Source organism: Pinus tabuliformis, chromosome X (assembly GCF_031772625.1).
Source record: "Pinus tabuliformis cultivar Carrire ecotype Pingquan chromosome X, CPIR1, whole genome shotgun sequence".
Classification (NCBI taxonomy): Eukaryota; Viridiplantae; Streptophyta; class Pinopsida; order Pinales; family Pinaceae; genus Pinus; species Pinus tabuliformis.
Window position 1 is genome coordinate 574,438,197 of NC_142308.1, and position 23,015 is coordinate 574,461,211.

General features: G+C 39.9%; 1 protein-coding gene across 1 annotated transcript in view; it reads right to left on the minus strand.

Annotated features, from left to right (window-relative positions):
- APG10 (Aldolase-type TIM barrel family protein) overlaps positions 1-23,015 on the minus strand; it is a 354,245-nt gene that overhangs the window by 95,079 nt on the left and 236,151 nt on the right. The window contains exon 6 of the mRNA XM_089447057.1: positions 6,971-7,104. Within this exon, the coding sequence (XP_089303183.1) occupies positions 6,971-7,104 (134 nt within the window). The remainder of the gene's footprint in view (positions 1-6,970; positions 7,105-23,015) is intronic.

Genomic DNA, 23,015 nt, shown 5'->3' on the forward strand with positions numbered 1-23,015 from the left:
AGTAGCACAAGAATTTTGATTGGGTTTTGTTGATGTTTTGCTGGATCAAGAGGAGCTGGGCAGTTTAGGTCTAGGGAATTAGGTCAGAATTGCAGTGTGTTCTATGGGGCAAGGTAGGCATAGGTTATAGCATTCTTAAGCTTGATGAAATGAAGTGTTTGACTGGTGAGAAGCTAAGGAGGGCATGTGGAGATCATGGATCCTTCTTAAATAGTAGAAAAACATGAAATATTGAGTGTTTTCCCAAGGCAAAGCATTAAATACAATGGATTCTACCTATCTTACTTGAAAACATTCAACTAGAAGCATTCAAATGATTGAGAGCATACATAAAACAAGTAAACAAATGATCACATAAGGAAAAACTATGCTAGAACTCCATACCACAGGGATCCCATAAAAATAGCTGCAATTCTTATTAATGGCCTGCCAAAACTGCTTACAAGAGAAATACAATCAAGTGCTGAGCATCCAGCTGAGTCCAACCCTTGCAAATGACAAAGAGAATACATGATATAGACATCCAAATCACTCATCCTAACCATTAGGGGTCGAAACCATGAGAAGAGGAGTTGTTTCAACCATTTCTAAACAAGGAACTGGAATCTAGGCAACTAAACAACTTGCCTCTAAAAGAGGGGAAACTAATTCATTACCCTCAAAACCACTTTTAATCTAATGAATCTACCATCTACTAGTGTTTGACCATCATATTTACAAGCCATGACATTAATTACATTAGTAAATCCTCCACCATGAGAGAGAAATCAAGAAAATAGTCGAAAATTGGCAAACTAGGCATTCCTGAGCAAAATTGCCCTATGCACAGCGCCATTGGTCCTACGTGCAGCGCCACTTTTAGGCCACTTTTGGAGGCCTTCCCATCATCCAAATTGAGCTGAGGATAGCTCATTCGAAAGGTCTTCAAGTCTACTTTCCAGAACACTTGGAACTTTTGCATTTGGAGCTCATTGACCCCTCAAAAGTTTATTCTCCCAAGGCTGCTTTTATGTGTCCAAAAACTGGCAGAAAGGTCAATTTTGGAGTGTTTTTGGACCTTTTGGTGGACTAATTTTGCTCCAAAAATTCTGAAAATTGCTAGGGTGCATGTCCTTGATACCATGAATCCAAAAATGCAAACCATTTGTCCATTGGGCGCCCCTAGAAAAAGCGCAGCGCCAGTGGCACTCCGCTTTTGCACAGATTTTCTACGTTTTGAATTTCCAAAATTCCAAAATGACAAAATTCCTTCAAAAACTGCCCAAAATTGATATAAGGCACCACCATCAACTGCTTTGATTAGCCAAGGAGGCTTCAGCCAACATCTTTCATCTATCCTCCTCCTTTTTGCCTTCTAAAGCCCTCCTTAACCTAGCCTTCAACTTTCTGATCCTCATGTTACAAATTTTATTGCGGGTCATGTAATGGTATGCCATGTGTCTAAGCATTTTCTTGTCCCTGTTGGCCTTCTCAATGAGCCCTTCAAGATGTATGTTGACCCTCTCAAGCCAAGTCTCCTTATCGTTTTCAATCTCCTACTCAATAAGAGTTAATGTGACTTGTGTCTCTTTGCCAATTTGCCTTTTTGCTTTGAGCACTTCCAACTCCATGAGGACTTGTTTGTCACTCAATTGTTCGTTATCCTATTCTAAGTATGTGATGACATACTTGGCCCTCTCTAGGTTATCCATCAAAGCTTGTATTTGAGCTTCCCTTTCTTGGATGATGATTTCTTCGATAGTTTCCCTCTCCTAAGCTTCTAAACCAATAATCTCAGTGTCAAGCTGCTCAGGCTCATCATGTTCTCTCAACTCAAACTCTCTTTCTTGCTCATCATCCAAGTCTTCTTCTTGCACCTTTTCCTTCCCTTTGTTCAGCTACTATACCTGTACCTGCTGTGTCGATGAAGAAGGCAAAGCCCCTTCCACATCCTGTGGAGATAGCATTTGCATATGGGCTAATGAAGAAGGCAAGGTGCCTTCCACATCCTGTGGAGCAAACACTTGCCTAGCAACTACAAAAAATTCCCTTGTACCTCTTTGATATGTCAAGTATACCGACACCTCAGCAGTTTTTGTCTCCTTGGTTTCTTCCCCTGTTTCCACATGACTAGAAGGCCCACCTGTTTCTTGAACCATGGATGGAGGAACTTGGGGTCCCCTAAACATGTCATGAGCAATGAAAGTCTCGCAAGGGATGTTGAGTAGACTGAGATGGTGAAGAACAATAATCTTGATCAAGGAGTAGTGATAGATGTTGTTCATCTGTTGAGGGTATGGCTTCTTCTACACAAGGTAAGCCATCTTATCAATGTTTCTAAACAAAAAGTATGGCAGGTTCAACATTTTTACCCTTGTGAAGTGCATAAGGAGCCTGATATGGTAAGTGTACAACCTGGAAAATCTGCCCTCACAAGTGAAATATTTGATGATGACCCTCATCAAGGGGACATACTTGTTCTCCAAGAATTTGATGGGGAAAAGCCTCTTCACCTGACTTCTGTACTGAGGCTTAATGTAAGGCTCATAGTAATGCTCATCAAGGTCTTGAGCCTTATACCATTTCTCACCAACATCAGGAATCCTGGTGGCCTTTGAAATAATAGATGGTGACACTGTGAAAGTCACCCCAGCAAGAGTCACTTCATTGTTGTGCAAGTGGGCTACAAAGAGTCTAGCCAATTCATGATGAAATTGTACTCTCTCCACTAGTTCACAGAATTCATAACATCCAAGGTGTCTAAAACATGAAACTGCCAATGGAGAGGCCTGTAATTCTCTTAGGTTAGTTGGCTCTTCTCTTATGATCTTGCCTCCCTTATGAGGTTTTCTATGCTGCCTGTTTCTCTCTGCTGAACTGTCACTTGTTGTATTCTCCTCATCATAATCATAATCTGCTCTATCCATTTTAACCAGCTTCTTAGTTGCACAATATTAGACAATGTAGATGGGAATGAGTGATATGCTCTAGGGCTTGTAGGGATGGGTTTTGAGTGAATTTAGGCACTTATGGGTAAATTATGAATCATGAGGGTGAGGGAGAGGGTTTTGAGAATGATGGATAGATGAGGGAATATAGATTAGGGGAAAGGAAATGATGTAAAAAGGGTTTTAGTTATAATGATAGGTAATGGGAAAAACAAGCTAGTTAGGGTTTGTAGTGGAAAACTAGGGTTTGATATTAAGAGTGAAGGAGATGTCTAAAACATTAAATGTGCAAGCTAAACATCAAGTGAAGTAGGGCCACTTACTTGTAGAGGAGGAATTTGCAAGAAATTTGGTGGAATTTTGAAGTTTGAAGTGATTTGGTGGCTCACTGCCCTACGCATAGTGCACTCGCCCAGAAGCGCAGCGCCTGCTCCTACGCACAGTGCCCTTGTATTTTTGCACTGGTGAAATTCTACCTACGCGCAGCGCCTCCTTCCGTACGCGTAGCGCTTTTTGCATGCCACTTTTGGAGTCCTTCCCGGTGTCCAAATTGGGCGTGGGATAGCTCGTTGGAAAGCTTGTCGAGTCTACTTTCCAAAACATCTTGAATTTTTCAATTTGGAGTTCATTTGCCCTATCAAAAGCTCAATCTCCCAAGACTGGTCAAAATGTGCAAAATGAGGCTACCAAAATGCAAAGTGATTTTGCAGTCAACTTTAGGAGGTCTTCCTCAACTCCAAATTGAGCTCATGATAGCTCATTGGAAAGATCTTTGTGTCTAGTTATCAGTTGACTCATCAAGCAAATCATTTGGACATTTCATCTAGGAGAAAATTTGATTTTACCAAGGTCACTCCAGAAGGGCAACAACTCTCCTGTGGCAAATGATTGTTCGGACATTTCTCCCAAACCATGAGACCTGTGTAAAAACTGAAGGAGACTTTTCTTCTTGGGTCTATGGTGGACAAAAACCTCTCTCACTTTTGTCAAATTCATCTTTTCATGCTCAGAAACATCATTTGAATAAAACCTATCCCGATGTGTGGAACAGGGGATTTGTAGAAATGAAGGGAATGAGGGGCTTCTAAATTCTTGAGAAAATTTTGGGAAGTAGGGAGAGATGTTAGGAAGCAGGGGAAAGTGGAATTTCAAAGATTGAGTGAGGGTAAGGGGTCCAAAAGGGCAAAACACAGGCCTAACCTAGAAAAGTGTCAAATTGTAGCAATAGGCTAGGGTTTGTGGGAAAATGATGAATTTGAGGGATATCCATGATGGGAAGTGTTTAAGAAGGTATATTAAGGATAGGGGAAGGTGTATGAGCATCAAGATACAAGTTTTGTTGATGATTTGACCATCCAAGAAAAATTACCTTCAAAACCCTAGGAGAGGGAAATGAGCCTTACCTAAGCACCACTGAAGCACAAACAAGGTGTAAAATGACCCATTGGAACTTGAAATAATGATGACAACTCTTTGAATGATGGTACACTCAACCGAATGGTGACATGGACCAATACTTGAAAAACTTTGGAAGGATTGAAAACAAATCCTAGACCTAATACCTAGTGACCAAATTTTACTTGAAGATTCACTGAAATGACACAATTTGATTTTGACACCCCGAGACCACTTTGTAAGAGCATGTTTGATCGCTGGTGGAAGGCTGCAAAGACTGACTCTAACACGAAGTGTGATCACTATAATAGGTTAAAAATCAATGGCAAGTTCGAGCTGTGAGATTCTAAACAGATCAAAGCTCTAAAATTTTAAAGAGGTCCGAGGGTACACTCTAAAATAGATCCTACAACAGTTCTGAAACATTTGCCTCCACAACTCTGCAATTTAGTCTGAAAATATTCCTCCACAGATCTACTATTAGGAGTCCGAGAAGCAATCAATCTGAATTATGTCCAAGAAAAATCCAAGCAATCTTTGTCTTGCTTTCTTTGTTCTACTGTACTCTTATTTTTTCCGAATTTTTTTTGAGATTAGATAGTTCTGAAATGAGATAATTCAACCTTAAATTTATAGTGATTTTACTCTATTGTGAGGGGACAAAACCATTGGAGGGGTATGTTGGGCCTACTCAAGTCGGCTAGCAGGCCTTGTTGATTTTTGACATGTTTTGTCTTCAAAAATTAATTTCTCTTCAATGACAAGGAATTAGGATGCTCAAGCCACAAGTTAGGCGTGTCAGTCATCTCAAGACTTGCATTACGTAGCAAACTATATATATATCTATATATATAGATACTGAGTGCTCATTGGGAAGCTCTTGGAAGCCTCTATAAGTTGATATAATTATCTTCCCAAGAAATAACTTCTAGTGCTAACAATATTAATTTTTCTTCCATTATATGGGTGTTTTCCATAATAGTTCTTGAAGGTTTCTTCCATGGAACAAGGGCATCACATAGCTTAGGGTTTTTCCATTATATTAAGGCTCCTTCTTATGATTAGGGCATAGGATTAAGTTATTAAGATTTATTTATTACAAACAAGGCTAGGGCATCATCAGGATTAAGACTTCATCATATAGATAGGGATTTATATAGCTAGGGTTTCATGGGCCTCTTTAGGACATCAAATTTAGGGCTAGGGTATCTTCTACATAGAGCCAGGGCTTCTTGCGCATTAGGGTTTCATGCATTATTACACGTTGGGCTTCAACCATTTCATTTATGCATAGGCTAGGTTATGCCAACAAGGGCTAGCATCAAACATCTAGGGCTTCATCATTCTTCACCTAGGGTTCTTCAACACAACAAGGATTTAACCAAGCTAAAGACATGCTTCAACCAAGGAAAATTTTGAGGATGGAAGTTTATCTTAAAGTTTAGACACCTTGGTGAATCTTCCTAGTCCCTAATATTGTAAAAATTTTGGTGATATTTTTGTAGAAATATTTAGATTTCCAATTATTTTATATTAGTCGATATAATATTTTGGCGATTTTTAAGGTAAAATAATGGTGTACTATAAAATTTGGGCGAATCATTTTAGAAAAAAATGGAAATTGGCTAATCTTTTTTTTGTAAAAAGCATGGAAAATTAGCCACCTATGAATATTAGCCCCTAAAATTATCCTTGGCTTCAATAAGAGCTATGGATTATCATATACCTAGGGTATGCTCAGGACACCAATGCAAGGGTTCCTTCAATACACTTAGGGTTTTCACTTAGGATCCTAGGGTTTCATCTAGGGCATGCCTCAACAATGCACCTGGGTTGACATCTTATTGACATCAATGACAATTTTATCCAACAAGTCCTCATCTCCCATGCATTCTCATAAGGACTGTGAGTATTAATTGCTCGTAGCTTTCACCATCAAGCAAGTTCTGCCTATCATTTTTCATGAATTAAAAGAAATGTTCTAGTTTTTCTCACCTTGAGCCATCTCAGCTCATATAAGAATGACAGCTTGATTTTCTCATCAAGTTATAGTCATGATGGAATTCAATTTTTGTGTATATTTCAGATGCTTATCTTCATAATGTCTTCCATTCACAGTATATGCAGAATCGCATTCCATGGGAAGTAGGAGTAAAGGGTACCCATGATCTTCATGGCAGATAAATGCTTTCTGTTAAAGATAGAAAGCAGTATGAGTATTAACTACATAGTCTATGAAACCTTATATTTTTTAAAGTTTATTGATATTCTGGTTGAAGTCCCCATAATATAAATATCTATTTCTGCCTATCAAGAAAGAAGAAGAAGAAGAAAAACTGTATTAATGCATTTTTTCTTTGTTTATTTTCTTTGTTTGGTTAACCATATTATTCCAGGCCTAGGGATTACCATAGAAACCATATATGTATAACTAATCTTGGTTCCACATCAAGATGATTTGGAACCTGCATACTATATGAAGAGAAATTCGTCAACCAAGAACAGTTGGCTCCATAATTGTTGATGGATTACATCAATATACATGCACAAAAACCAAATCTTTAAGATATGTGCAGAGACCCAAAATGGGATAAAGCTAACCAATTTACCAATAGTTTGGAAATCAGGAGCAGATTATACAAAGTTACCGTTTTCCTTCAACATCAACGCCATGTACTAAGTATTCATCAGCATATATTGAAAGAGTATCTAATGTCTTCTCATTTAGTGCTATGTCACTGAACTTCTGCCATCTATCTGTCACAATAATATACTTTCCATCCTGCCAACATCAAAAATTATCAAATCAAGACAAATATTTATTAGTGCATTAACTTCAACAAAAATGACCTTTCAATAATGTAAATTGCTAAGATTTGAGGAATCTACTTGACATCCAATCCCCCTCTTCATCTTCGAGGAACACATAAAAAATGACACATTAAAAAGTGCTCAAATACAGGTATTCTAATTTTAACCTAAGTGAACAAAAGTAGGTTAATGAGAGAGTCCAGCCAAATTCTTGATTCAAATCTTGATGCCTGAAAATGCCCATCTCATGAAACACTATTGAAAATAAAAATATAGTCCAATCAAATGCACAAAAGATTAAAGTACATCGTTCTAAAGGGAAGATACGTATATTCAGTAGTATTTATACTCAGATATATTCTTTCCATCAAACAACAAATGTCCATCTCCTTATACACTGTATGGTGGCCAGCATTAAATAATCAAGTGTTGATCAGAAGGCAGAAATACTTAATCAATAGAACAGTCATATATGTGACAGAAATACACTAAATCCAAATACTCTTTTGCTGTTAAAGTAATAGAAAACTATCTTCTGGTGAACAAGTACACAGAAGTAACAGCTTAGGGTTTGGAGTTAGGCAACAGGTTTCAGCAGCTAGGGCCACCATCCTGAGCAGCTTAAGCCAGCCATGGGCCCCAGATCTGATGTTTCCCTCTAATAGTCACTTGACCTATAAAGTGCTGGTCACAGGAGAGAGTTTGGGAAACACTAACAACCAGGAATCTGTCCAACCAAATGCAAGTAATCTCAAAAATCCTCAAGGGTCGTAGTAAAATCTGTTTAGAAGCCTATTTATGAGGTGACCTCTCAAAAAATAGGGACATGTATCCCGTACATGCAAGACCACATGATCACCTGCATATTCATTGGACCATGACCATACGAAGCAAGTCTCAAATGGTAGATCTCATCGCTCTGGAAGGTGAGGGGGCTGTCAACCTACAGCTGGAAGCAAAAGGCTTTTTCACAGGGACCTCTAGAAACATAGAGGATATAAAAGCAATCTTTAAAAGTGGACCTGTTGACTTGCCGCCTACACCTACCAGTTAGTGAGAAAAGCTTTTAACCCCACAAGGTGTGGTTGGTGGCAAGAAAAAAGAGTTGGGGCTGTCACCTATTCCCAACACTCTCCGTTTAAGCTCTCTCCTTGGTTAGCTAAGGAGGATGGTTCCTAAATGGAAAACTAAGTTAAAGGGTGATGTGAGATTTCTAGGAGATGCAGTTAAATTTAATTGAAATGCTTATCAAAAATAACATGTTTCCAAGAAATAAGCAAGCATATGAATAAACAAGCAAACTTGAAATATAGATTCAAAATGTAGACTAGTGCCTTCAAGTAAATAACAATAGCTTGCTCAAAATGAAATCAAGATACAAATGATAGACAATTCAAATGTTAGACCAAGATAAGCATATGAACATCAATTGCAACTATAAAGGAAATAGTACTTTGGAAGTGAATGCCCCAAATAACAAGATACATCAATTACTCATGAGCATAATGATCATCAAAGCAATAACATGAAATAAAATTGCACCAATGAACAATATTCCAAGTACAAGAAAATTAGATTGTTGCAAAAGTAAAGGACTCACAATCCTTGCATCATAAATGCTTCTTAAAATAAAAATAAAAAAATTGATATTTGCAAATGAAACTCAAAACACATCAAGATAGTAAAATGGGAAATTGCAAGTAAAGTAAAATCCTTATGTAAATGTGCTCTTGGTTTATTTTATCAGTTAAACTCTAAAGGCAAGATTTCAATTAAACTCCAATCCTCAGACCTCACCCTCACCCGAAAATTCGGATCTCACAGTGAGGAGTCAATAGAGGTGGAGGTTCCCTAGATGTCTATACAACCAATTTAACTTGGAGTCTAATTTTAGTAATGCATGTAAGATTTCTCAAAGTAGCTTGCAAATGCTTGAATAGTGAGGTGAAATGAAATTTGATGTCCACAATAGACCTAAGTTAGTGAGAAAAGCCCTTAACCCCACAAGGTGTGGTTGGTAGCAAGAATTAAGAAAAGGGGTTGTTTTCGGGGACAAGTCTTCTTGTACCTAGGAAATCAACTAACTTTTGGTTTTAGCATATTGGACTTTAGGATTAGATTCTTGCTCAAGTGGCGACTCCATTGAATTCAAATTTTGCAAGAGTTTCTACTAGGAGAAATGTTAAAATTGGCAACTAGGGCCAAACTCCATGTGGGTCATCTTATTTATGGCCGCTGATATTTTTCTCTGATTCCTCTCATGGAGAGGTGTAGGATTGATCTAACGATCATCCGATTCCGACAAGTATTTATGGAGATATGAATTTATTTGTATTTACTTACAAATTGTCAAGGTCGGCCAGCAGCGAAATGTGTGGCACACATGCCCAGCACATCATATAAGTACAAGTCAGGTTGAGTCATTATTCACTCATCTCATCTCAACTCATCTTCTCTCCTCATCTCATTGGGCCAGCGAAGGAGTAGCTTCTCTCACACGTGCAAGAAGAAGGATGCATTTTCTGTTTAGTGCAGCGTTGACTGATTTTAGGGCATCGTTGACTTTTCTAGGGCTATGTTGACCAAGTGCTGGGTTGTTTTGTGAAGCGTTGACCAAGGGCTAACCTACGCAGGTTGTTTGGATGTTGCGTTGACCAGCGTTGACTAGTTAGGGTTGACCGCAAACTAATGATCTTTGATTGTTGTTCTAACCATTAACCAAGGGTTGTTTTGGGCTGCCGAAGTTTGCTATTGAAGACCGAGTTCTTCAAGGTTGACTAGAGGTCATTCCAGGGTTGTTTGACTAAGTTTGACTTTGCTGCTATTGTTATAAAATTACAAATTTCGAAATTGTACTATTTCTCTCTACTAAACTATTGAAGATTAAAGAAGAATTAATCAAAGAGTTTCCCCACATTGGGGTTTGTCCTTGGCTAGCCGCCACATCTTGTGTCTCTTGTCTTGGCTTGTTTTTTGGCGATCTATTAATGTTCTATCAGCATTTTACTTTATGTTTATGTGATTGCTAAGCAGTGGCTAATAAGAAGAAATCAAAGTAAACTGCACTAAGCATAGAACATACCATAAATCAACATGGTATCAAGGCTGAGGTGAAGACAAAGCCCAAGTAGGAGCAAGAGCAAGAGCAATCACCAAAGGTTGTTGAAGAAATCTCAAAGACTTCATGGGGTCCTCATCACACTTCCTCGCTGAAGACAAGCTCCGTGAGAAGTCTGACTACCACGGATGGAAGATGTCTCTCGATCTGACATTAGAAGAGCAGGAAGTGTTGGACCATGTGAGAGGCAAAATCATTGAGCCTCCGTCAAATGCATCTGCTGCCGCTAGGAAGAAGTGGACCGGGAGAGAAGTCAAAGCAAAGAAGATTATCCGGGACTTTATCGACAAGCGCCTCGTGGCCCATGTTTCCAAGCTGACCAACTCCAAGGAAATCTACGATAGACTGGTAAGCTTATTTAAAGTTAATGATGCAAATCAAGTTTTGTTCCTTGGAAATACGCTGAAGGAAATTAAGAAGGGCAAAGATGAGACTATGCAAGCATACTTCTTAAGGATCACCGAGATCAAGAATGATCTCTTATCAATTAGGGAAGTCGTTCCTGACAGGGAAATGACTATCACAACTCTTGGAGGGCTCCCATCTGAATGGTATATATTCAGAACCACTCTTCTCAACAATAATGTAATCCCAGGATTTGAGGAACTGATGGCGAGATGCATTCAAGAACAAACAAGGATGGAAGATCAGGAAATGCTTGCACTTAGAGGCAATCCCGCTACATTCTCCTCCCATGCTAAAAGGAAGAACAATTCCGGGGCTAAATCCAAAGGAAAGGCCGGACCGAAGGGTGGAAGAAAGGAAGATGTTACAATTGCAACAAAATGGGCCACTATGCAAGGGAGTGCCCTGATAAAAAGGACTCACATCATGAAGATGATCAAAATCACTCCCGAGGCAATCAAAGGAATGGTAGGTTCAATGACAAAAGGAATGCCAGAAATCAAGGGAGCGGTCAACTCTCCAAAAAGGTAAGAAACCCCAGGTATGAATCTAACGTTGTTAACAATAAGCAAAATGAATATTATCTACCAGTGGCCCTCTCTACTACTACTCCCCTAGACTCGCTAGGAAATTGCTTTATTGATAGTGGTGCCTCAAGGCACTCCACTGGTTACAAAGAATCTCTCTCTAATCTGATAGAGAAGGAGACCAACTTGGAAATTGTTCTTGGAGACAACTCCAGATATCCCATGAAAGGCATAGGGAATGTCACTCTTCAATTGAATCAAGGTAATACAATTCATTTGCGAGAAGTCCTATATGTACCTAATCTCAAAAAGAACATGGTGTCCATTTCGGCAATGGAAGACAAAGGCAACAAGGTGGCCTTCATCAATGGCAAGGTACGTGTATGGAAAAAGAATTTCAAAGATGCTTTCACTCTTGGGTTTCAAGTTGATTCATTATATCAGGTCAGTGGAAGTCCGCTGGGTGTCATGCCTTGTGGCACATCTCTTCAGTCCGAACTATGGCATCGGAGGTTTTCTCACCTTCATTATAAAGCTCTACCCGTTGTGAGACAAATGGTGACAGGGATGCCCGAGTTCAAAGTAGAGCAAGAAGGTGTATGTCCGGGATGTGCCGAAGGAAAGTTCAAAAGAGGACCATTCCCCTCAAGCCATAACAAGACCTCCGATATATTGCAGTTGGTTCACTCAGACATATCTGGTATGATGCCTATGAACTCCTTGGGAGGATATTTATATTACCTCACTTTTACAGATGATTATTCTCGCAAGACTTGGATATACTTCTTGAAAAAGAAGGATGTAGTGTTCTCCTAGTTTCCTCACTTCAACGCCTTGATCGAGAATCAAACCGAAAAGAAGATCAAGATCTTGAGGACTGATAATGGGACTGAGTATGAATGCAATGAGTTCCATGACTTTTGCAAAGACGTTGGCATTAAGAGGGAGACTACAACACCATATACTCCTGAACAGAATAGTGTGGCAGAAAGGAAGAATCGTACGATTGTGGAAGTAGTTTGTACTATAATCCATGATCAAAGGCTTCCGAAGTTTCTATGGGCCGAAGCTGCGAATACCACTGTATATGTGCAAAACCGATGCCCTCATCAAGCATTGGGTTCCAAGACTCCCAAAGAAATGTTCACTGGGAAGTCGAGATTAGTCATCATGTCACCTTTGACGAAGATATGGCTCTTAGCAAACTTGACAATCTTCCTACTCTAAGGGAATCTAAAAAAGCTGACACCGGGAAACCAAAGGGAAAGGAAGATGAGACGATGCCCAATGTGGAGGAACCTATGGATCCTATTGATCCCCCTCCTCAAGAGCCTTCCTCTTGTAGGAAGAGGCCTTCATGGCTCAGGGGGACACTTGATGATGTCGAAGGACACATTGCACCCAGAGGGACTCTCTGTGAAAGTAAGAAGCCGGCCAAGTATAAGGGATACTTGACCATCATGAGCACGATCATTCAAAATGAGCCTTTGTCATTCGCAAAAGCTGTCAAGCATCAAGTATGGAAGGATGCTATGACTGAGGAATATGAGTCCATCATGAAGAATGATCTCTGGGATGTGGTCCCTGTTGTCGCGCGGATTGACACGACAACGCTCAGACCGGGGGCTGTCACTCTGATCCCCGATCCCTCCGTTTAAGCCTGTCTCCCGCGGCTAAGGGGGGTAGTCCCTGTGAGATGATGAGACCAACTGTCAACCAGTTGGTTGGGAGACACGATATGAAAAACACCAGATAGATTTGATTAACTTAGCAGACCAGTGCCTTAAGAGATTTGTTTTTAAAACGATTACTTGTTTGATAGAAACATGAACTGTGAAAAACAATCATTTGTCATCAGCTAAATCACAATGCTCTTAAAATGACCAAAACGATATCCAGTAACTGAAAATTTTAAAGAGATGAATGCTTTAAACCATCACGAATCATAAACCATTAACCAGATATCAATTTCGCATCTCGACTTGAAAATTTAGATCTCAGCATGAAAGATGATAAATCCCGAAAATGACTGGATCTGGCAAAAATAAATTTTCCACGAAATTTTTATATTTTTTCAAAAAAAAAAAATATTTTTTATTTTTTTATTTATTTTATTATTTTTATTCATTTTTTAATTTTTTAATTCATTTTAAAATGGATCATCGAACTAAGCCTTCGGAAACATCACCTAGGACCTAGGACTTAGGACTCATGAGGGGATTTAAAACATTTTTCGACCCTCAGGACACATTACATCATGACTTTTACAATTTACATCTTAAGGGAGAAAACCCCTTTAACATAGACCCTCACAAATCACCCAGTTCTGCGACACAACTATAATCTAGCAGATCAACACACTAGGATTCTCCTAAAATTCCAATGACAAAGTCCATCCCGGCTTTGGGGTCAGGTTTGAAGGAAAACTCTGCCGATCCGTGGATCGGTGAGACGAAAAACCTTCCGGGACGTAGATTATCATCAGAAAGTTAGGTCCACCTAGGCAAATTACATACATGACTCATGTCTGCTAAGATTATTTACAATTAATACATGCAGACTGGGTTTACAATCAAAAAGATCAAGCTGCTGATGATGGCAGGATGGCACGGACATGCTGATCAGGTGCTGCCCCTTTTTGCCAAGAAAAGGGGGATGTACTGCATGGGTAGTTGACCAGTAGAGGTCAACATCTGGCTCTACTTGGGGACACGTTGCTGCTTGCAGGAATGTGAGAATCCAGAATCTGCATCCATACAACACAAAAATAAGTAGCGTCCATCCAAAAATCAGCATATACATTAAGCACAGGAAAGAAAAAAGCTCTTCATTTATTAACTATCTAAAGCAGAAATAAAAATGCGGAAAAAACAAGGAGTAGGGTTAGAAATACGATACAAAGGATGCCCTACGGCATCAAATGTGTTCAATATAGTGCATACTGAGCATTTGCCTGCTTTCAGGCAAATCTGTCGGTTGCTTGTCGGATGTGCCATGTCCAATTTTGCATATGGTAGGACTCTTTCCTATCCGAAAATCAAGCTGCTCACGGCCGTCTGATGCATCAAATCTTCGTCTAATCTTCTTTCTCTTGCGTTTTTTCTTTCTGGCAGGTGGAATTACTGATGACCTGGAACTTTCTGTTTCAAAACTATCAGATGAAGTATGCGTGATATGTCTTTCTTTATCCTGCATCTGATCTTTATCATTCTTAAGATCTGGATCACCTTCAATCGACCATCTTTCAACTGAACTAATAACCTCCTCATAATAAGATGGAGCTTGTTGCAACAAATGAGAAGGTTCCTGATCTATTGATGTTACCTGGTTTCTTTCATCTTCCAATTGCTGAAACTTTCGAACCTGTATTCTAATGGCATCCATCTGTCTAGAGTGTTCAACCTTTATAGCACTGATTTGTCTGGCATGATGTTCTTCCATGTCTTTTATTACTTTAACATTTTCTTCCTTTATGTTCATCAAGCAATGCTGCATGGAATTTATTTCTTCTTCGTGATTCGCTTGCATGTTTCCAATTTCTGTTTCATATTTAGTTTTCATGGCCTCAATTTCCTTAGCATGCTGATTTTGCGTGACCTCAATCTCCTTATTACATTTTTCCAGATGGGTGCGTAAAGTTTTAACATCATTGATAAGATTAGTTTGGTTGCTTTCCATATTTTTCACCAGCATCATTAAATCTTGTATTATTTGCTTTTGCTCCTCCTTTTCATTGTCATTTATCCCTGATTTTTCACTATCATGAACTTGATCTGCAATAGTTCCGGTTGATGACATATTCTGATCTTGAACTCTTTCTTTCTGTTGCACAATTTTAGGGGCAGAAGGCAAGCTGTTTGGACTATCATATCTATCTTTAAAAGCATTGAGAATGTCTTGTAAAGAAGTGAAAAAATCATTAGGAAAATTATTAAACCAATTCAAGGCATCACCCTCTAAAGAATGGACAAATAGACGCATCTTGAAATCTTCATGATTATATTGAGGCAGTCTACAATATATGGTCATTACACAAGTAAACATGTTTAAATGATGTCTAACAGCGACCGGATCATCACCCGAGAACTTAAATAATTTAGAAATGGCCTCTTTCGGAAGATCATAGAGATTATTAGTAAAATGACATGGTTTACATGAATAATCCATGATGAACAACAAGGGATCAAATGGATGATAGAAAGAGATTTCTGCTCAAGAAAATTAAGAGATGAGAGAAGTGGAGTCGCCACTTGAACAATGAATCTGATTCTAGGATCCAAAAAGTAACCACAAGCAGATATGAGGAAAGCTTCTTGTCTGGGAAAAATGAGAAAGTGGAGTCGCCACCCAAACAGGAAACAAACCCAAGAGGCGTTGCTGATACGTGATGAAAAGATGCCAAAATATTGAATCTGCCAGCTCAACTGAGAGATGAGAAAGATGAGAAGATGAATGATTGTCGTTTGAAACACCGAGAACAAAGTTTCCCCGGCAACGGCGCCAAAAATGTTGTCGCGCGGATTGACACGACAACGCTCAGACTGGGGGCTGTCACTCTGATCCCCGATCCCTCCGTTTAAGCCTGTCTCCCGCGGCTAAGGGGGGTAGTCCCTGTGAGATGATGAGACCAACTGTCAACCAGTTGGTTGGGAGACACGAGACACGATATGAAAAACACCAGATAGATTTGATTAACTTAGCAGACCAGTGCCTTAAGAGATTTGTTTTTAAAACGATTACTTGTTTGATAGAAACATGAACTGTGAAAAACAATCATTTGTCATCAGCTAAATCACAATGCTCTTAAAATGACCAAAACGATATCCAGTAACTGAAAATTTTAAAGAGATGAATGCTTTAAACCATCACGAATCATAAACCATTAACCAGATATCAATTTCGCATCTCGACTTGAAAATTTAGATCTCAGCATGAAAGATGATAAATCCCGAAAATCACTGGATCTGGCAAAAATAAATTTTCCACGAAATTTTTATATTTTTTCAAATTTTTATTTTTATTTTTTTTTTATTTTTTATTTTTTTTTAAATAAAATAAAAAGTCTAACCATTAAAAAATTAAAATTAAAGTATGTACAAATCTAATTTAAAACATTATAAATCTAAATTCTAAAAATAAAACTAACACATTAAAAATTTATTAAATCAAATCTAAATAAACAAAATAAAATCTAATTAAAACAACAATTAAATCAAAATCTAAAACATACACATTTTTACCTTTTTTATTCTTTTTAATTTTTCTGAATCTATAATTAACAAAAAAGAAACTAAAATAATTAAAATCTAAAAAAAATATTAAAATCTAAGGAAATACGTAACTAAGCATGACTAAATTAAAATCTAAGTTTAAAAAAAAAATCTACGTTAAAAAATGAAAACGGCAAATCGTATTTTTTTTTTTTTATATGTATCAAAATACATTTAAAAAACAAACCTAAATCTAAACCACGCTATTTACATGAATCATAACGCATCGAAAACTTAAGGAAATCGAATCAAACATTTCAATCGTAAGTCCAATGCCCAAAATTTTTTAAATACATTGAAATCCCTTCGAAAATTTTGTGAAAGAGTAACGAAACGTCAAGGGTTTACCTGCGATGAAAGCCTGAGCAGGGGAAAAACAGAAACACAGTTTTGAAAATCACCTGAGGTATGCCGAATCGAAATCAGATCCTCTTACCGCATCAACTTTTCTGATCGTGAATTGCAGTGACAGTTTCGTGTGGAAATACTCGATCCAGCAGCCAATTTCTTCTAAACGAAATGCCTGGTCCGATGCTTTGCTGTCAACCATGCTCAGAAATCGACCCTTCTCACCGTCGGCAGTGGCAATGATGTTTAACGCAGGCGTGTGAAGTTTATTTCGAACGAGTTTCCTTCCCTGGAACTGTTGACAGCCTGAAATCTATTGCATATGCTTCGCAGTTTCATGTGCGGATCAAAGGAGGGGTTTACAAATGCGTGGAGAAGTTTGGACAGCCACGGAGGAAAAAACGAAAATGCATGAGGAGCTCAGGGATGACGCAGATCGGATTTCTGGTATTTGAAGGCAGGCAGAAACGATTTTCAAGAGAAAGACGGCGTGACCCGGGTGTGTAAGAGCATAACGTTCTCAAATGCGTGAAACGGCGGCAATGGAAAACGATTTTATGTGAGAAAGCTACCTGAGCGTGATTTACCTGGCCCGTAAAGAATGCTGTTCGATGGAGTACCCAGAGCTCACGCTATATTGCTTAGAAACTCTGCTATCTGTGTGTAGATTTACGAGTTTGCTGATGTCCTGATATTTTCCAGCCACGCCTGATCTCTACCCACGTCACATATATGCTTGCAGGTCCACAGAAGCTTTGTTAACACAAAAGAGAAGGGATAAGACTGCGTAGGTGATTGCGTGGGCGAGAAGATTGACGCAGTCCTGCAATTGTTAAAAAGACAAAACCCTATACCTACAAACACAAAAGAAAAACAAAACCCTAGTGAAAACTGCATAAAGCAAACAAAATCTAAAACCCTAGAACAGCTTAATTAATTTACAGATTTGGCCCCTTACAGCCAGATTTAGCCATAATAACAGAAATATTTTCAGATTATCAGAAACTTGAACTTTGCTGTGAACAGAAAGAAAATCTCTCAATGTAAAATACGAAATAAACTTTAAATGATTAACCCAGGGCAAAATCAGCTGGGCTCTGCAAAGAAAAGCCTGTGGGAGTCGGCTGGTTCAGCCTAGAACTTCCCCAAACGCCCACAATTTCCTTCAGAAAGGTTTTCCTGCACATCTCAAGCAACCATCAGCAAAGAGAGAGAGAATGCTGCTAGATCTCAGGAAATAATGGAGATACCTGCCATTATTTCAGAAACCCTAGCAACACTCAAACCCTAGCAAGTGAACAAGATACCTGTGCTCACAATACTCCTAAAAAAACAAGCTATGATTAATGGCTGAGAACTGAAATATGCAGAAAATTAAAGATCTCACAGCAATTCCAGAGAGTAACACCAGCACGATTTGGACCCCAAAGTCTTCTTTTATTAACCAGAAATCAAATTACAAGAGAGCTTTTTCAGTACAGACTCACAGATCAGATTAACCTGAAATGACCCCTAGCACCCTACTTAAAGGAAATGCCTCCAACGACTAGTTCGAGTGATCCATGTAAAAATGATCTTGACCGTTGATGAGGATCAAGACATCTCTTGATCTCATCCGTCGATTTATTCACTTAAAATATTATTATTTTATTAGTTTTTTTTCATTTTTTAATTTTTTAATTCATTTTAAAATGGATCATCGAACTAAGCCTTCGGAAACATCACCTAGGACCTAGGACTTAGGACTCATGAGGGGATTTAAAACATTTTTCGACCCTCAGGACACATTACATCATGACTTTTACAATTTACATCTTAAGGGAGAAAACCCCTTTAACATAGACCCTCACAAATCACCCAGTTCTGCGACACAACTATAATTTAGCAGATCAACACACTAGGATTCTCCTAAAATTCCAATGACAAAGTCCATCCCGGCTTTGGGGTCAGGTTTGAAGGAAAACTCTGCCGATCCGTGGATCGATGAGACGAAAAACCTTCCGGGACGTAGATTATCATCAGAAAGTTAGGTCCACCTAGGCAAATTACATACATGACTCATGTCTGCTAAGATTATTTACAATTAATACATGCAGACTGGGTTTACAATCAAAAAGATCAAGCTGCTGATGATGGCAGGATGGCACGGACATGCTGATCAGGTGCTGCCCCTTTTAGCCAAGAAAAGGGGGATGTACTGCATGGGTAGTTGACCAGTAGAGGTCAACAGTCCCCAAACCCAAGGACAAAGCACTTGTCACTTTGAAATGGTTTTACAAGATAAATCATGGAGCTGATGGAAGTGTTGAAAAAGTATAAGGCTTGTTTTGTCGCTCGTGGCTTCTCTTAGAAGGAAGGTATAGACTATGACAAGATATTTACACTTGTTGCCCGATATACCACCATCCGCTCGATCATAGCCCTTGCTGCTTTGCAAGGATGAAACCTACATCATATGGATGTCAAGACTGGATTCTTGCATGGTTGGATCATCGAGGAATTCTATGTGGAACAACCCGAAGGATTTGAGATTCATGATCAGGAATCTCATGTGTGCAGGTTGAAGAAAGCCCTCTATGGGTTGAAGCAAACACCCCGAACGTGGTATGAGAGGATCAATAGCTACTTGATGAAGTTGGGATTCACTAGGAGTGAAGCCGACCCTAACCTTTACTTTAAGGTTGAAGATGACAAACCTCTCATACTAGTGCTATACGTTGACGACCTCTTTCTGACAGATGCAGACCCTCCTCATTCACAAATTTAAGAGGGAGTTGACTTCAGAGTTTGAGATGAAGGACCTAGGACTAATGCACTATTTCCTAGGACTGGAAGTCTGGCAGAAACCAGGGAAGATTTTCCTATCTCAAGGAAAATATGTGGTGAAGATATTGGAGAGATTCGGTATGGTGGACTGCAAGCCCGTGACTACCTCAATGGAGCTTGACTTCAAGAAGTTAAGCAATAGTGCTGCCGGACCTATTTTACAAAATGCTACCGAGTATCGTCAACTCATCGGAGCATTGATGTTCTTGGTGAACTCCCGTCTGAATATATGTTTTGTAGTCAACACGTTGAGTCAACATATGGTTGAGCCTCACCACACACATTGGATCGATGCCAAAAATCTGTTGAGATACCTCCGTGGCACAATCACTCGTGGGTTGAGATACACTGCCAGAGATGTGAGATTACATGGATATACCAAAGCTGATTGGGTTGGCAGTGTGGTGCACCGAAAGAGCACTTCCGGGTGTTGTTTCTCTTTGGGATCTGCCTCAATATCCTGGATGAGCAGGATGCAGAAGTCAGTGGCTTTGAGCACCGCTGAGGCAGAGTACATTGCTGCAAGTATGGCCTCTTGTGAGGCGGTCTGGTTGCGGAAGCTCTTCAGTGAGTTGTTTAGATTTACATTGGATACAACCGTGATCCTGTGTGACAACTAGAGCAGGATTCGTTTATTAGAGAATCCCGTATTTCATGATCACTCCAAGCATATTGATATCAGGTACCTCTATATCCAGGATATGGTGCAGCGGGGAGCAATAAGGCTCCAACATATCAGTACAGATGAGCAAGTCACCAACATTTTGATGAAGCCCCTGGGAAAGGTCAAATTCTTGACTTTCCGAGAACGACTTGGTGTCATTGAGAGACCCTCTTATGAGGGTCGTGTATGATGCATACATTGAGCTCTGGGAGCTCTGGGGGGCTTGGGGTACTTCTTGGAGCGACATGCGACCACGGGGCGACTCACCCTCCCCTAGTGGTGTGCTATGTACAGGGTGAAAGGTTCAACCTTCCACTGTGATACCCCGTGGTGACTTTGGGACATGATGGTTAGTTCTCCTGTCAAGGCATCGCAGTCTAGAACTCATGGGAAGTACCTCTCATCTGATCAATGAGTAGGGAAATGGGGTTAGGGACCATTAGTATTACTATCGATGGACGCATCGTTGTATCTACCGTGCTCTTATGCTAGGATGACCTCCATTGAACTGGGATCAATGATACTGATCTGGGATCAATGAGAGTGGTATGACACACTCTGAGACTGACTACGGGTCAGTGGAGGATGGTATGATACATCCTCGATCATTTCTTCTTCTTCATAGTTCAGCAGAGCAGTGTATTTGATGGCAGAGATAGTACTGACGGTCAGACCGAGTAACAGATGGAGTTCTCCCTAGTTGAGAGGGAGTGTTAAAATTGGCAACTAGGGCCAAACTCCATGTGGATCATCTTATTTATGGCAGCTGATATTTTTCCTTGATTCCTCTCGTCGAGAGGTGTAGGATTGATCTAACGATCATCCGATTCCGACAAGTATTTATGGAGATATGAATTTATTTGTATTTACTTGTAAGCGCTGAACTAATTTAAAGGACCATTTCTGAAACTATAAAGATTGACTAAACTGTAAATATTGTAAAGGAGTTTTATAGAGCTATCTATCCTGAACAGAGTATGAAACCTTAAAAAAAATTATGTTCTAAATTTATACAAAACTTCATATAACTAATTGATTGATTCAATGATAAGTACTTACTGGTCTATTGCGGATGTCTACTGCGGATGAAGGTGTTTCAGAACTTCTCCAGTTCGCTCCCGTTTACCAAAAGACCGAAACCACCCAGCCAAACTGAGCAGAACCTCGCTACTCAGTCCAGTAAGCTTCTCAGTTGAAGCAGATTGTTCCCCCGTGCCCAGAAACCTCAGAACAACCAGCTCTCCTTCTGTTGGTAACTCAAGTTTATAAAGTTTTGTACTTCTTCAGTATCCCCTTCGTTCTTTCTTCTTCTTCCCGATGCCCCTCCCAAAACTGTTCTCTCTGGTTTATAAATTGTTTCTTGGCGGTGGCCGCCCTTCCTCCAGCAACCCACCGCTTCATCTCCTCGTGACACCCTTCCCATGTCACGTCATATATATTTCTTTTTAAAAGGTATATTGATTTTTGATTAAATATCCTTTTGTTTGATTTTAATATAAAGGTTTAGGCTACCCAGATGCGGGTGACACTAACAGCAATCAATGACAAACTCCGCTATTCAGACATCTGGCCTGACGGATGGCAGGCGGATGGTATGCAGGGTACGCGTCGTAGGATGGCGTATTAAGTTTAGGGCAGATGAAGTAAATTTCGAGCAGTCTCGAATTTGGTCTGGCATTAATGCGAGCATGGCTGCACTGCAAACAAGTTGGCTTATTGGCATGGATCCGCTCAACGCCCCTGTCGCAGTTAATGGCTCTTTTTATTATGAAGCAAAGCCGCTTCAGCTCCCCTGTCTGGTCTTTCGTGTCTGGCTGTTAGCTTGGCTCTGGAAGCGCCCTGAATCTTTCAGCGCTCTTACTGTTTCTGGTCTGCTTTGTCTCAATCGATCTCCCAGCACATTTGCCTCTTTGATTATGCCTCGCAGCCGAGGAATCCCACGTCGAGGAAGCCATTCAGGGAACAGAGGTCGCCCTTCTCGCCCTGCTCCTCAGAATGTTGCTCCCATCGCCTCAGCTCCTCCTTCTTCTCCGCCTCTGGATCAAGATAGGCTTATCCCGAACAATTCATACCAGACCTCCAGGTTTACGTTTCAAAGTCGGCTCAACAGGCCTGTGGTGACAGTAAATTTTACCATATTTGTCTCGGAGGAGGAGAGCAACCAGCTCAGTTCGACTCCTTCTATCTCCTCACACTCTCAGGATGATAGTGTTCTGCTAGGGGACTTGACAGGGATAGTGTTCCATGCGGATCACATGCAAGAGGATGCCCCTGTTTCGGAAGCGCCTCAGCAGCCAGTTGATCCGACTCAGAATGATACTTTAGTCTGCGGGCCATCTCAAAGGGCAGTTGGTATTTTACATCTGGTTACTAATCCTGATGGAGGTGCACCGGCACAGGATGAAGACGGTTTCGTGACCTGGGCAGCTTCTACCAGCCAGGTGAATGAGGATACGCCAGCTTCACCAAAACATGCAGATTAATCATGTCTCCTCTCTGTCGGGTGGCCTTCTAGCCTATATGCTATGCAATTTTGGTTTTGTGTCTTTGATTCTGAAGTTAGATGTCTGTGTCTGGTTCATTCTCATGCTACAGGCAGTGGCAACAGCCAATATAGGTTCTACTTTTTGTTATAAATATGGCTATGCTAGTTGCTCTTTTGCTTTTTTGGTCAGTGAAGGGCATGACGATTGTAGTCCTGGTAAAATTTTTCAGTATGTCAGA